The 13664-nt window shown below is 42.2% G+C and overlaps 1 protein-coding gene across 5 annotated transcripts in view; it reads right to left on the bottom strand.

The window, feature by feature from the left end:
* The window catches only part of LOC138962255 (spondin-1-like), a 196869-nt gene that overhangs the window by 7644 nt on the left and 175561 nt on the right, over window positions 1–13664 (bottom strand). For all 5 annotated transcript variants that reach the window (XM_070333996.1, XM_070333995.1, XM_070333997.1 and 2 more), the window contains 7 exons: window positions 10100–10340; window positions 9250–9580; window positions 8672–8775; window positions 6465–6635; window positions 5670–5926; window positions 1620–1998; window positions 1024–1202 (listed from right to left, as the gene is read on the bottom strand). In XM_070333996.1, the coding sequence (XP_070190097.1) occupies window positions 1024–1202; window positions 1620–1998; window positions 5670–5926; window positions 6465–6635; window positions 8672–8775; window positions 9250–9580; window positions 10100–10340 (1662 nt within the window). The remainder of the gene's footprint in view (window positions 1–1023; window positions 1203–1619; window positions 1999–5669; window positions 5927–6464; window positions 6636–8671; window positions 8776–9249; window positions 9581–10099; window positions 10341–13664) is intronic.

The following is a 13664-nucleotide window of genomic DNA, read 5'->3' as shown; positions in this document are numbered from 1 at the left end:
TTAGAAGGTGACTTCGCGTACATACACATTCACTACAAAATGAATATTATATCATCTACGAATAGGTTTCAAAAGCTAGTAAACAGCACTGAATGGAAAGGTCCATGCCATGGAAACATCTAATCTCACTTTTAAAACACAAAAAGTAATCTTTTGTTTTAATGTTAGAATAAACTACAAATCGATACTTTGAAACGAATAAAAGAAGAAAACTTGTATGCGTTTTCAGAGTATATTAACTGTGCACGGTATACCAGCCTGTACACTTTTCTTTTAAACAGTAAGTTAAAAACGTTACAATATCAACAGGCATGCGGGGTATTTGTACACTTTATACAAACATTATTAGTCTGTTTGGCTCCAACTTTTACCAGTTTTTAAACTTTCTGATCTGTATTCCGTACAAAATAACTTCAACATTATTTTTGTTTGTTGATGAAATATTGCTCAAATCTCCTACAAAACTGTATTTATAAAATAAAAAGCTCGCATTAGCTAGCTCAAAATAACAAGGGAAGAACACAACGCTTGTCAATTTCTCTTGTGTATTTTCCCACTCTTCTCCACAATGTTATTACGGTCCTTTAAATTCATTAATAATTTCTCTCAAAACAAGTTCTAAGCTAGGCACCCTATTAAGTATTTTCTTGTTAAAAGTGCAAAATGACATCACATCCATTTGGTCAACCCCGAGTTATTGTTTTACTAATAAAAGTGGACGTTGTCTGCCATTATTCTGCATATTATAAGCTGGACACCCGTCTTACTCAACTCAATTTCAAACCCAACAATATGGTACAAAATTGGAGCCAATACATGAATACAGGCAAAAAACGCACAAGGTTTCAACGACAATGTCGAAAAAACAAAAACAAAATGATAATACACAACAGTAAACAAAAACCAAGAAGAAGAATGCAACTGGCTACACTATGTAAATAAACATAAGGACTACGAGAAAACACCGAAAAACAAAACGAAAGAAACAGAATGAAGATGCAAAAGAGGCAGAAAGTTTCATACATCAGCATCTGGACACATGGGAACGCTGCAGAATCGCTTTTCTCGCTTGGAAGGACAGGCTAGACCCCCGTGTTTGGGTTTCTTCACTCTCCGCCGTCTCCGGATTTGAACCGCATCATCCCCACACGTCTGGGAACAGGGCGACCACTCCACCCACGGGCCCATTATGCAGTCGATGGCTAAAAGTAAAGTAAGGATGCATGAAGTTTAGATACAGCGAGCTTCGTGTGCTCAGTTTTACTTGTTCGCAAACACCATAAAAGGGTGAATCAATTGGGTTCAGAATTTGATCGTGCAAGTGTCGAGTAAGTAAAACACCGAAATTAGAGGCAAGACTGTGAATCTTTCAAAATGAAGAACCACCAGAGAGAGAGAAAGAGACTTACAGAGATAAAGAGACAGACAGACGAGAGACACACGTTAATTATCCCCCCCCCCCCCCATACCTCCCCCAACCCAACCCCCTTGATAAAAATATCAAAAACAACGCACACAAAAGACGACAATTATAATTTTATTTTAAACACGCCATGACAAAAAAATCACACACTTACAAAACAAACACCAAACAAATAAACTCCTTCATCCACACTCACGACACATGGCGTCCACTCGACACTTCTTGGTCTTGCTCAGCTTCCTCGGACACCGCTTGCCTCCGTTCTCATCCTGCTGCTTGACCATCCTCGTCTTGGTGGTCGTCCCCTTGCCGCACGTCACGGAGCACGCTGACCACGATGACCAAGGGGTCACCATGCAGTCTATGGAGGGACCATCGTGCTGTTTTCGCTGCCGTCTTCGTCTTCTGGATCTGCCGTGACGTCTGCGTCCGGATCCTTTGGCCATGCGTTTGAGCTTGCGTCTGAGTTTGCGCACCATGCGTTTCTGTTCGCGCACCATGAGGGTCTTGGCTCTGGGTTCCATGTCCAGGGCGTCTGTCTGCTTTATCATGCTCTCCACCTTCATGATGGCCGCCTGTAGGGGGAGAAGTCAGGACAGTGTGTGAGATATTAGGAAGCTGATTAGAAGAAGAACAAGTCGCGTAAGGCGAAATAACAACATTTAGTCAAGCTGTCGAACTCACAGAATGAAACTGAACGCAATGCTTTTTTCACCAAGACCACATACTCGTAGTTTCGTGAGTCCATCGCTCGTGGCAAAGGCAGTGAAATCGACAAGCCATGCAGAATAGTGCGGTAGTGGTCGCGCTGAGCAGGATAACACGCTTTTCTGTGTGTCTATTCTTTTTAGCTTACTGAGTTTGTTTTTAATCCAAACATATCATATCTATATGTTTTTGGAATCAGGGACCGACAAGGAATAAGATGAAATTGTTTTTAAATCGATTTCGGAAAATTAATTTTAATCATAATTTTCATATTTTTAATTTTCAGAGCTTGTTTGTAATTCAAATATAACGTATGTATATGGTTTTGGAATCAGACAATGACGAAGACTAAGATCAAATTATTTTTGGATCGTTTAATAAAAAAATAATTTTAATTACAAGTTTCCGATATTTAATGACCAAACTCATTCATTAGTTTTTAAACCACCAAGCTGGAATGCAATACCAAAGTCCGACCTTCGTCGAAGATTGCTTTGCCAAAATTTCAATCAATTTGATTAAAAAATGAGGGTGTGACAGTGCCGCCTCAACTTTTACAAAAAGCCGGATATGACGTCATCAAAGGTATTTATCGGAAAAAAGAAAAAAACATCCGGGGATATCATTCCCAGGAACTCTCATGTCAAATTTCATAAAGATCGGTTCAGTAGTTTAGTCTGAATCGCTCTACACACACACACGCACAGACAGACACACAGACACACAGACACACAGACAGACACACACACACACACACACACACAAACACACACACACACACACATACACCACGACCCTCGTCTCGATTCCCCCTCTATGTTAAAACATTTAGTCAAAACTTGACTAAATGTAAAAAGAAAGAAAACAAGTCGCGTAAGGCGAAAATACAACATTTAGTCAAGCTCAGTCGAACTCACAGAAAGAAACTGAACGCATTGCATTTTTTCCGCAAGACCGTACACTCGTAGCATCGTCTGTCCACCGCTCGTGGCAAAGGCAGTGAAATTAACAATCCAGAAAAGCGCGGTAGCGGTTGCGCTGAGGAGGATAGCACGCTTTTCTATATCTCTATTCTTTTTAACTCTCTGAATGTGTTTTTAATCCAAACATATCATATCTATATGTTTTTGGAATCAGGAACGGACAAGAAATAAGATGAAATTGTTTTTAAATCGATTTTGGAAATTTAATTTTAATCATAATTTTTATATTTTTAATTTTCAGAGCTTGTTTTTAATCCAAATATAACATATTTATATGTTTTTGGAATCAGAACATGATGAAGAATACGATAAACGTAATTTTGGATCGTTTTATAAAAAATTAATTTTAATTACAATTTTCAGAATTTTATTGACCAAAGTCATTAATTAATTTTTAAGCCTCCAAGCTGAAATGCAATCCCAAAGTCCGGCCTTTGTCGAAGATTGCTTGGCCAAAATGTCGATCAATTTGATTGAAAAATGAGGGTGTGACAGTGCCGCCTCAACTTTTACAAAATGCCGGATATGACGTCATCAAAGACATTTATCAAAAAAATGAAAAAAAGGTCTGGGGATATCATACCCAGAAACTCTCATGAACAATTTCATAAAGATCGGTCCAGTAGTTTACTCTGAATCGCTCTACACACACACACACACACACACACACACGCGCACACACACACACACACACACACACACACACACACACACACACACACACACACACACACACACACACATACACCACGACCCTCATCTCGATTCCCCCCTCTATGTTAAAACATTTAGTCAAAACTTGACTAAATGTAAAAAGGAAGGAAGGAAGGAAGGGAGAGAGCAAGAAAGAAAGCAAGAAAAAAAGACAGGTAGGAAGGAAGGAAGGAAAGAAAGAAAGATAACAAGTCGCGTAAGGCGAAATTACTACATTTAGTCAAGCTGTGGAACTCACAGAATGAAAGTGAACGCACTGCATTTTTTCACAATGACCGTAGTCCGCCGCTCGTGCAAAACGCAGTAAAACTGACGAGACTGTTTAGCGCGGGAGTGGTTTCGCTGTGCTGCATAGCACGCTTTTCGGTACCTCTCTTCGTTTTAACTTTCTGAGCGTGTTTTTAATCCAAACATATCATATCTATATGTTTTTGAAATCAGGAACCGACAAGGAATAAGATGAAATTGTTTGTAAATCGATTTCGGAAATTTGATTTTGATCATAAGTTTTATATTTTTAATTTTCAGAGCTTGTTTTTAATCCAAATATAACATATTTATATGTTTTTGGAATCAGAAAATAATGACGAATAAGATAAACGTAAATTTGGATCGTTTTATATAAAAGAAATTTAATTACAATTTTCAGATTTTTAATGACCAAAGTCATTAATTAATTTTTAAGCCACCAAGCTGAAATGCAATACCGAAGTCCGGCCTTCGTCGAAGATTGCTTGGCCAAAATTTCAATCAATTTAATTGAAAAATGAGGGTGTGACAGTGCCGCCTCAACTTTTACAAAAAGCCGGATATGACGTCATCAAAGACATTTATCGAAAAAAAGAAAAAAACATCCGAGGATATCATACCCAGGAACTCTCATGTCAAATTTCATAAAGATCGGTCCAGTAGTTTACTCTGAATCGCTCTACACACACACACACACGCACACACAGACACACATACACCACGACCCTCGTCTCGATTCCCCCCTCTATGTTAAAACATTTAGTCAAAACTTGACTAAATGTAAACAAGTCGCGTAAGGCGAAATTACAACATTTAGTCAAGCTGTCGAACTAACAGAATGAAACTGAACTCACTGCATTTTTACAGCAAGAGCGTATACTCGTAGCATCGTCTGTCAACCGCTCGATGCACAGGCAGTGAAATTGACAAGAAGAGCGGGGTAGTAGTTGCGCTGAGAAGGATAGCACGCTTTTCTTTATCTCTATTCTTTTTAACTTTCTGAGCGTGTTTTTAATGACCAAAGTCATCAATTAATTTTTAAGCCACTAAGCTGAAATGCAATACCGAAGTCCGGCCTTCGTCGAAGATTGCTGGGCCAAAATTTCAATCAATTTGATTGAAAAATGAAGGTGTGACAGTGCCGCCTCAACTTTTACAAAAAGCCGGATATGACATCATCAAAGCTATTTATTGAAAAAAAGAAAAAAACATCCGGGGATATCATTCCCAGGAACTCTCATGTCAAATTTCATAAAGATCGGTCCAGTAGTTTGGTCTGAATCGCTCTACACACACACACACAGACAGACAGACACACACACACACACACACACATACACCACAACCCTCGTCTCGATTCCCCCCTCTACGTTAAAACATTTAGTCAAAACTTGACTAAATGTAAAAAAAAAGGGAGGAACGAAAGGTAGGAACGAAGGAAGGAAGTAAAACAAACAAACAAACAAACAAACAACATTTTGAGTTGAAGTAAATTTTTGGGACAGCACTGGGAATTTTTGTCAAGGGAAAAAAAACGAACAAAAGAAAGAAAGACACCAAAGACATTTTTCACAGAATCTCAAAGACTCTACCTTGATCTCCTCGGCGTTGAGATCCTCGCCCAGATCCATCAGCTGCTGTTTCTGCATCATGAACTCTTTCTGTTGGGCGTCCACCTCCATCCGTCGTTGCTTGTCGACCATGGCCTGTTTCTGCATCATCTGCTGTTTCGCTATCATCTGCTGTTTTTCCATCATCTGCTGTTTCTCCATCATGCGCTGTTTCTCCATCATGGACAGTTTGCTCATCATCTGCTGCTTCACGGAACCCTCGTTGCGGCGCAGCTGGGCTAGAAAGACAGAGAGAGAAAAATGATAACTTATAGCAGCATTTCTTTATTTATTTTCTGTCGTGTCTCTTGTGTGTCCACTTTAAAGGTAGTGTTGTTTGTTTTGTCCTGAATTAAATGTTCCAAAAATGTACGTTTCTTGGTGTGTTTTTTTTAAAGCAGAGACAAGAGAAGAAAGAATAAATGAGGGAGTGAGTAGAGGGTGAGCATGTCAGCTGAATTCCCTTACGGATACCGGTTAAACAAAGCATTCTTTCGTCTCAGACTTGAGTTTTACTCCAAATGTTGATCGTAAATCAGCCTATGCACACTATGGGACTATGCACAAAAACTGCAAAAACTTAGCTCAAAAAACCAATCGTAACAAAACGAAGGATGAGAGATAGACTCAAATAATAGGCGGACAGACAGGCACACAGACAGACAGGCAGATTTAAAGCCCTTCAGTGAGACAAGCAAGTAGAGAGTCACTTACACGTACAGGAAACCCATGGAACAAACCACACACAAAAACAAAAATACGAAAACCCACTCGTACCCATGTGTTCAGCGCAGAGTTCCACACACTCCTCCTCCGAGTCGAATCGGTTCTCGTTGCCCCGGCAACCGCCGTAGCTGAAGACCTGGCATTTCTCCATGGTGCTGTTGTAGAACCAGCGGGGGAAGTTCCCGTGACACGGACCGAGGTCTGCTTCCACAGTGCAGATGGCTGTGACAGTACGAGAGAAATGGGGTAAAAATAAAAGAAGAAATTAATATAAGATTTGTTTTCTTCGAAACATATTTTTCTCAAAACATACTGGTACCTGTACTTTTAATTGATTCTAATTTTGTTTAATTTGGTACACTTTTCTCGACTCAGCAACTGCAGTATCCCTCCTGTGACAGCACTTATTGTGTATCGTGCACTTAGTTTGATTGTCTTTGGATTTGTTTTAAACCGATTGGCTTTTTTATCGTTTTGTTTTCTTTATTTCTATAGGGTTTTTGAATTAATAAATTTGTTTAGTTCTATTCATTTTAAGAACGGACAGGTTTGTCAAATTTTCCAGAAACAAACAAACGATATTGTAGTACAAGCAACAGGAAGGGAGAGTATTTTCTGCCACATGAATTTCACAGTTGGGCAATCTCAGTGTTATTCCCCTTGTTCTGTTTTCCGCCGCACTGCACAACAGTTGCGAACCCTAGCTGACTTTCCATGTAAAAAATGTCCCGATCGTTCACTTGCGAAACGAAAAGCAGTAAGTAAAGAGACACACAAGCTGACGGTGAAACATACACTAACATGCAAACAATCAATCAATATCAATCAATATGAGGCTTATATCGCGCGTATTCCGTGGGTACAGTTCTAAGCGCAGGGATGTATTTTTTAAATTTCTTTTAATTTTTATTTTATGCAATTTATATTGCGCACATATTCAAGGCGCAGGGATTTATTTATGCCGTGTGAGATGGAATTTTTTTACACAATACATCACGCATTCACATCGGCCAGCAGATCGCAGCCATTTCGGCGCATATCCTACTTTTCACGGCCTATTATTCCAAGTCACACGGGTATTTTGGTGGACATTTTTATCTATGCCTATACAATTTTGCCAGGAAAGACCCTTTTGTCAATCGTGGGATCTTTAACGTGCACACCTCAATGTAGTGTACACGAAGGGACCTCGGTTTTTCGTCTCATCCGAAAGACTAGCACTTGAACCCACCACCTAGGTTAGGAAAGGGGGGAGAAAATTGCTAACGCCCTGACCCAGGGTCGATCTCGCAACCTCTCGCTTCCGAGCGCAAGTGCGTTACCACTCGGCCACCCAGCAAAACAAAGCTAAAAAAAACTTGAATAAATGTAAAAAGGAAACTTAAGAAAACAAAACAAATAAACAACAAGAAGAGCAAACGCTCGATCGAGTCACTTTCGCAGTTCTGAATATTATATGAGGCATCAGATGGACAGGAAGAAATTGCTATTCACAACACAATGAGTCACGTTCACATAAAATTTGAGCCCGGTCACTTTTATAGTTTCCGAGAAAAGCCCAACGTTAAGTTGTGTGTTGCCGAACAGAAAAGGCTAGTTATCTCCCTTGTTTTTCTGATAACGTTCGTAAAAGGCTACAGATGTAAATACTTTGATGTAAAGAATAATCCTACAAAGTTTCAATCACATCCGATGAACTTTGTCAAAGATATAAAATGTCTAATTTTTCCTTTGACGCTGACCTGTGACCTTGAAAAAGGTCAAAGGTCAACGAAACCATCGTTAAAGTGTAGAGGTCATTGGAGGTCACGACTAAACAAAATATGAGCCCGATCGCTTTGATAGTTTCCGAGAAAAGTCCAACGTTAAGGTGGTGTCTACGGACGGACGGCCGGCCGGACAGACTAACACTGACCGATTACATAGAGTCACTTTTTCTCAAGTGACTCAACAATAGAGCTACAGCATGTCAAGGTGTAGGCCAGGCCCAAGTCATCAGCTACTGACCAATTCAAATCTAAAATTACATATCATCATGAAATTGAGTCAGTCAAATGATCCACTTCATCAGTCATATGACGACTAGGAGTAAAACTGACTGACCCACTAATTCAAAAACGACCCGTAGATGTCACGATTAAGAAGTTAAATGACTTACTTTCCGCTCAGCGATTCTTGCCTTATCATTGCAGTGTGCTACAATTTTAGCTATTTATACAAACTGACAATTTTAATACAACAAAGGAATAATCACTGACCTGTAAAGTTCTTCATCATCATGGCTTTGCGGCAGTCAAAGATCTTCCCTCGACACAGATCCTTCTCCATCAGATGAATTCCGCAGTCCACCGTCTTCTCAGATCTGAAACACAAAATATAATCAGTGCTGGAGTAGGAGACAAAAATGACCCTGAAAGCCCTCCCTTTTAACCTCGACCCCCTTCCCCACCATAGTCAGACCTCACACACGAAAATTAATAATGAAGATCAGTCTTCGTTCCTTTCTGCCCAGGCTACAGGCTCCGCTGCGTGGCGGTGAATGAGACCACCCAATGACGGCCATAGGTCGTCAAACCCTCAAACATGTGAGAAACTACCAGGCCTCAACTCTCCTTACGATCCTACTTCTAACCAAACATCGGCAACCTACCAATAACACCCAGCGCCCTACCTGCTGATGAACATCCTCCATCGCTCCTTCATGCCCAGTCTCGCTGTACGGCAACCGGTCTGACCAGCCCGTCACAGCACATGGGTCATCTAATAACCAACATCCCAAACGCCACCCTACCACTTCCCGTACACCCGCAGCCTACCAGAAACACTCAGCGCCTACCTGCTGATGAACATCCTCCATCGTTCCTTCATGCCCAGGCCGCATGTCTCGCTGCAAGGCGACCAGTCCGACCAGCCCGTCACAGCGCACAGGTCGTCAGGGTCTCTCTCCAGGTCGTGGCGCATGACGAAGTCGTCGGAGATCTTCTTGCGCGGGGCGTCCTCCTTGCAGTCTCCATTGCACGACTCCTTCTCCATCAGCTCCGTGTTGCACATGGACTCAAGTATCCCAGGGTTCTTCAGCGTCCGGCGGCGAGTGCGCATGCCCGGGCCGCAGGGGTTGGAGCACGCTTCCCACTCTCCCCACTGGCTCGTGGCGCACTTCTCCATTTCTGCAATGATACACGCGAAGAATTGTATTTGGGACGAAATAGATTTGGAGGGGGGGGGGGGGGGGGGGTGGTCAGCGATGATTAATTAAATAGGAGTTCCATGATACGAGGTGGTTCGTGGGCGCTTGTTCATGCTGTACATCGAGCATTCCGCGTGTACACCATGATTCTGCCCTTTGCGGTTGATGTTGCATCAGACAACGTATTACCAAGACACTGTCCGTGTCGGGGGCAAAACCCCAACATTAGGCACACAATACCAGCACCACAGTGACCAAGTATACCTCCTGCTACAGAGGCATTCATGAAATCATGTGGTGTCTAACATAAGCCATTGAATGTAGGCCTATGCGTGTTGGTTCTGCCATGCTGAACAAGGTCGTCTGCAAAAATACTCCATCCGTCCGTCAGTCAATCCACCCATCTATTGAGCAGTCCGCCTATACAAGTGCAGAAAGCATACTATCTGAGAAACAAAGGGAAGTAAGTATTTTAACACGTCGAATGAACATAACTCACCAAGCTTCTTCTTCATCATCATCTTCTTCTTCATCATGCTGACCAGTTCCTCAGTGCTGGGGGAGTTTTCAGCAGAGTCTGACTCTCCGCTGTCCGTGGTGCAGGCCTCCTTGTTCTTGGAGATGATTAGCTTGGCCATGGGTTTGACGGGCTGGCCGTAGAACGGGGAATCCCGATTATTGGGCTTGCTGCTGGTAATGCGGTGAATTTTCTCTGGTGGATCTGACGCGTCGTTGCGCGACTGAAATAGAGGCAAGAGAGAAGTTAGGGTTAGGAAACAAAAGAGGGAATGTTGATGGTGTAGGTGTGACGCTTTGCACTCATTATCCGCATTGGATGATCGATGATGTCTTTATGACGGTTCAGGGTAAGTCGCTCTGTGACCTATCTCATTGCCTGACAATCGTTACACTGAGCTCTTCCTTAAATCTTGCGGCCTGCTACGTCGTGAAAAGCTGTTCATGTTCTCATCCCTGGCCGTAAGTACAGAGATTTTCCTTTGACAAAGACGTCTATCATACACAGACAGACAGAATCACTGACAGGCAGCCAGTCAGACACACAGACACAGACACAGACACACACACACACACATACACACATACACACACGCCTTGGATATTCAGGCGCGACTTTTTTTCCCTTGTGTGTTAATGCAGACTGTGTTTATTTCTGTTTTTCTTCTTCTTTTTTTTCTTCTTCTTGGCAGGTATTACCCTGTAACACCCCCAGCCTCCATTGACACCTAACAACACCCAAGCCATCACAATTTATCCACGCTGCCTGCTATCCTATCCGCCCTCAACACAAAAACCTTGAACGTGGAGGCCGCCGCCCTAGGGTTCTATATTACAAATCAACCCGAAATACATCGAGGTTGCCAAAGAAAGAAAGAAAGAAAGAGAGAGAGAGAGAGAGAGAGAGAGAGAGAGAGAGAGAGAGAGAGAGAGAGAGAGAGAGAGAGAGAGAGAGAGAGAGACGAGAGAGACGAGAGAGAGAAAGAGAGAGACGAGAGAGAGAAAGAGAGAGACGAGAGAGAGAGAGAAAGAGAGAGAGAGAGAGAGAGAGAGAGAGAAAGGGGAAAGAGAAAGAGAGAGACAGAGACACTGAGACAGACCAAGAGCCGGAGAGAGAGAGACAGACATGCAGCAGACATACAAACAGACACAGACATACAAATAGACAGACAGAGAGAAACAGATCGAGACAGACAGACACAGGGACCGTCAGACAAACAGACACAGAGGGAAAACAACAACAACAACAAAACACGAATTTCCCTAAGATAGACTGAAACACCAGAGCAGCTATAGGGCTGAGGATACCTACGACCGAGCACAATCCTTATCAAAGTTAGGTCGACAGGTGGGGGAGATAGAGCCGCCTGAAGTCTATATCTACCGTCATTCAGGCTCATTACTAAAACTCTCCGCTTCGCTCTTCTTCACTGTCTTCATGCGAATCGTGCTTCACGTGTGTACACGTAACAGGTGATGGGTTTTGCGTGATTTAATGCACACTTTGCCACACGTCGGAAATAAGCGAGTTATCTTTCGCCGGCTATTATCGCCTTGTCGAGAAGGCCTGAGTTTGTTTAGAAGAGAGCTTCTTGTATTTTGGAAGAATGTCAAAACAGTGAAGCATAATTAAGTTTTATTATCGTTGTTTTGTCCTCAAGGATGTTGTCTCGGTGAAAGATTAGAAAGCTGTTTTTTTCTCTCTGCCCCTCCCGTTTTCGTAAGAAAAGGTCTTTGACCGATGTTCGAAAGATGAGAGAAATGTTATGGAAAACGTTCCATAAAGGGAAGACTCAAAAATAATACAACATTTATTTAAGTATGCTTATAAACTGTTCGTTCCAGTGTAACCCAACCACAAAAGGCATGCGACGTTCAATCCCATTTGCGGAAGTTTTTCAGGTTCAATCTGTGACCATAAAAACTACGAGCTGGATACCCAAATCTAAACCGCAAAAAAACATGCACAGTGGTTGTCCCTCTTCAATAAATCAATTAGACACGAAGCAACCACTTTCTTCAGCAATCCTCTCAATCAGCAAGCTGCTAACATTCGTTGTTCCAGGTCTGTAAGACTGATCACGAGCAGGTGGCAGACGGCTGGTACCTGCGCCTCTATCAGCTTGGTCAATGTCTGTATGGGCAAGGTCAATTACCTGTCGGTCAGTCAACACCTTCACTGGGACGTCATGGAAGGAATACCTGGAGGCCGTTTCGTGAAGGTGGGAATGCTAGGTTTGGTCAAATAGCTGAGTGGAGTAAAAGCGTTTTTTGAGAACTATTCGCAGAGTCGAAGGTCAAGATTTGGATAGAGATTCTCTGGAGGAGGCTCACGCGCGGGGCACAGCTGGCAGTTCCATATACCTTTCACCGACGACTGTTTCGATGTCAACCAATAGTAATAAGCTTTCGCCAAGCTAGTCAACATTTCATAGATATATTCATTGGCAACTGCTACCTTCCTAGCTGTGCTAGCCTGAGAGAAACGGAAGTCTATATGATAAAGAGCGAACCAAAGCCTCTACCAGTGTTGGCAAGTGTGGTATGGCTCCTGCAGCATCTATTCAGCAGCACGAGTTGTTGTCAGCAACAGCAGCAATAATTCGCGTTCAGCATCTCAGCGTGGTTCTGTCTGGCCCGGGTAATCCATCATTCTGTTAACAGCGTCTGGTCACTTCTTATCTTTGCTACAGGGTCTACGTCTGTGCTTGTTGGTAACGCCAACCCAACGATCTGTCGATTGATATTTATTTTGTACGAATACGCTCGACTGATCTTTACAATCCTATCCTGTGTTTCCTTATTGGATCTGTTTATTGTTTCTGACAAAAACTTTCGTCATATCTTCGAGATTGATGTTCTCAGTCGATGCCCTGTTACTTTACGTACGTAGCAGGACTCTGTATCGAGCTGTTTGAAGATAAACGGTTTCTGTTGGCAACTAATCAGGGTGACGGTATGCAGAATTATGTTTGACGCCGTAACGTTTAGCTGTGATACACGAAACTCTATTTAGCTGGCTGGAGATAAACTGTTTCTGTTGGTAAGTAGGGAGGGTGTCCATCTGCATTTCGTACATACGTGAACATTTGGAGACAAGTAAATACAGGAAGCAGACGTCTCAGTGCAATCGTCGCTGTTTACTGGGATGGTCACATCAGCGCAATGCAGAGCGGCGTAAACCTAATCGTTATGTTTCATTGTCGTAACGTCACATTACAGGTAGATTTGCTGATAACATTTATCAATACTGGTCTGAGTTCATTTCTTCATACGGGTAATCACACTTATTCAAATGCAATACATTATCCCGTCTGTCTTTGGTTTTGTTTTGTCGTCCCCCCCCCTCCCCCCGTCATTTATGTGTTTTATTACTTTTTACTTGCTACAAATAAATATTCATTATATTTTGCCAGACCTAGTGAAATGCACCAACTGGCGCGATTTTGTTTCCTGTGATTATTTTGCTAATGATACAGATTCCATGCTGGCTATTATTCACCGTAAAACACACTGACAGCTATTATTCGAAACAGGTATTCCCGTTC

This window comes from Littorina saxatilis, linkage group LG3 (genome assembly GCF_037325665.1).
Source record: "Littorina saxatilis isolate snail1 linkage group LG3, US_GU_Lsax_2.0, whole genome shotgun sequence".
Lineage (NCBI taxonomy): Eukaryota > Metazoa > Mollusca > Gastropoda > Littorinimorpha > Littorinidae > Littorina > Littorina saxatilis.
The sequence above is the reverse complement of the archived record's forward strand: the minus strand, read 5'-3'. Positions and strand labels throughout refer to the sequence as shown.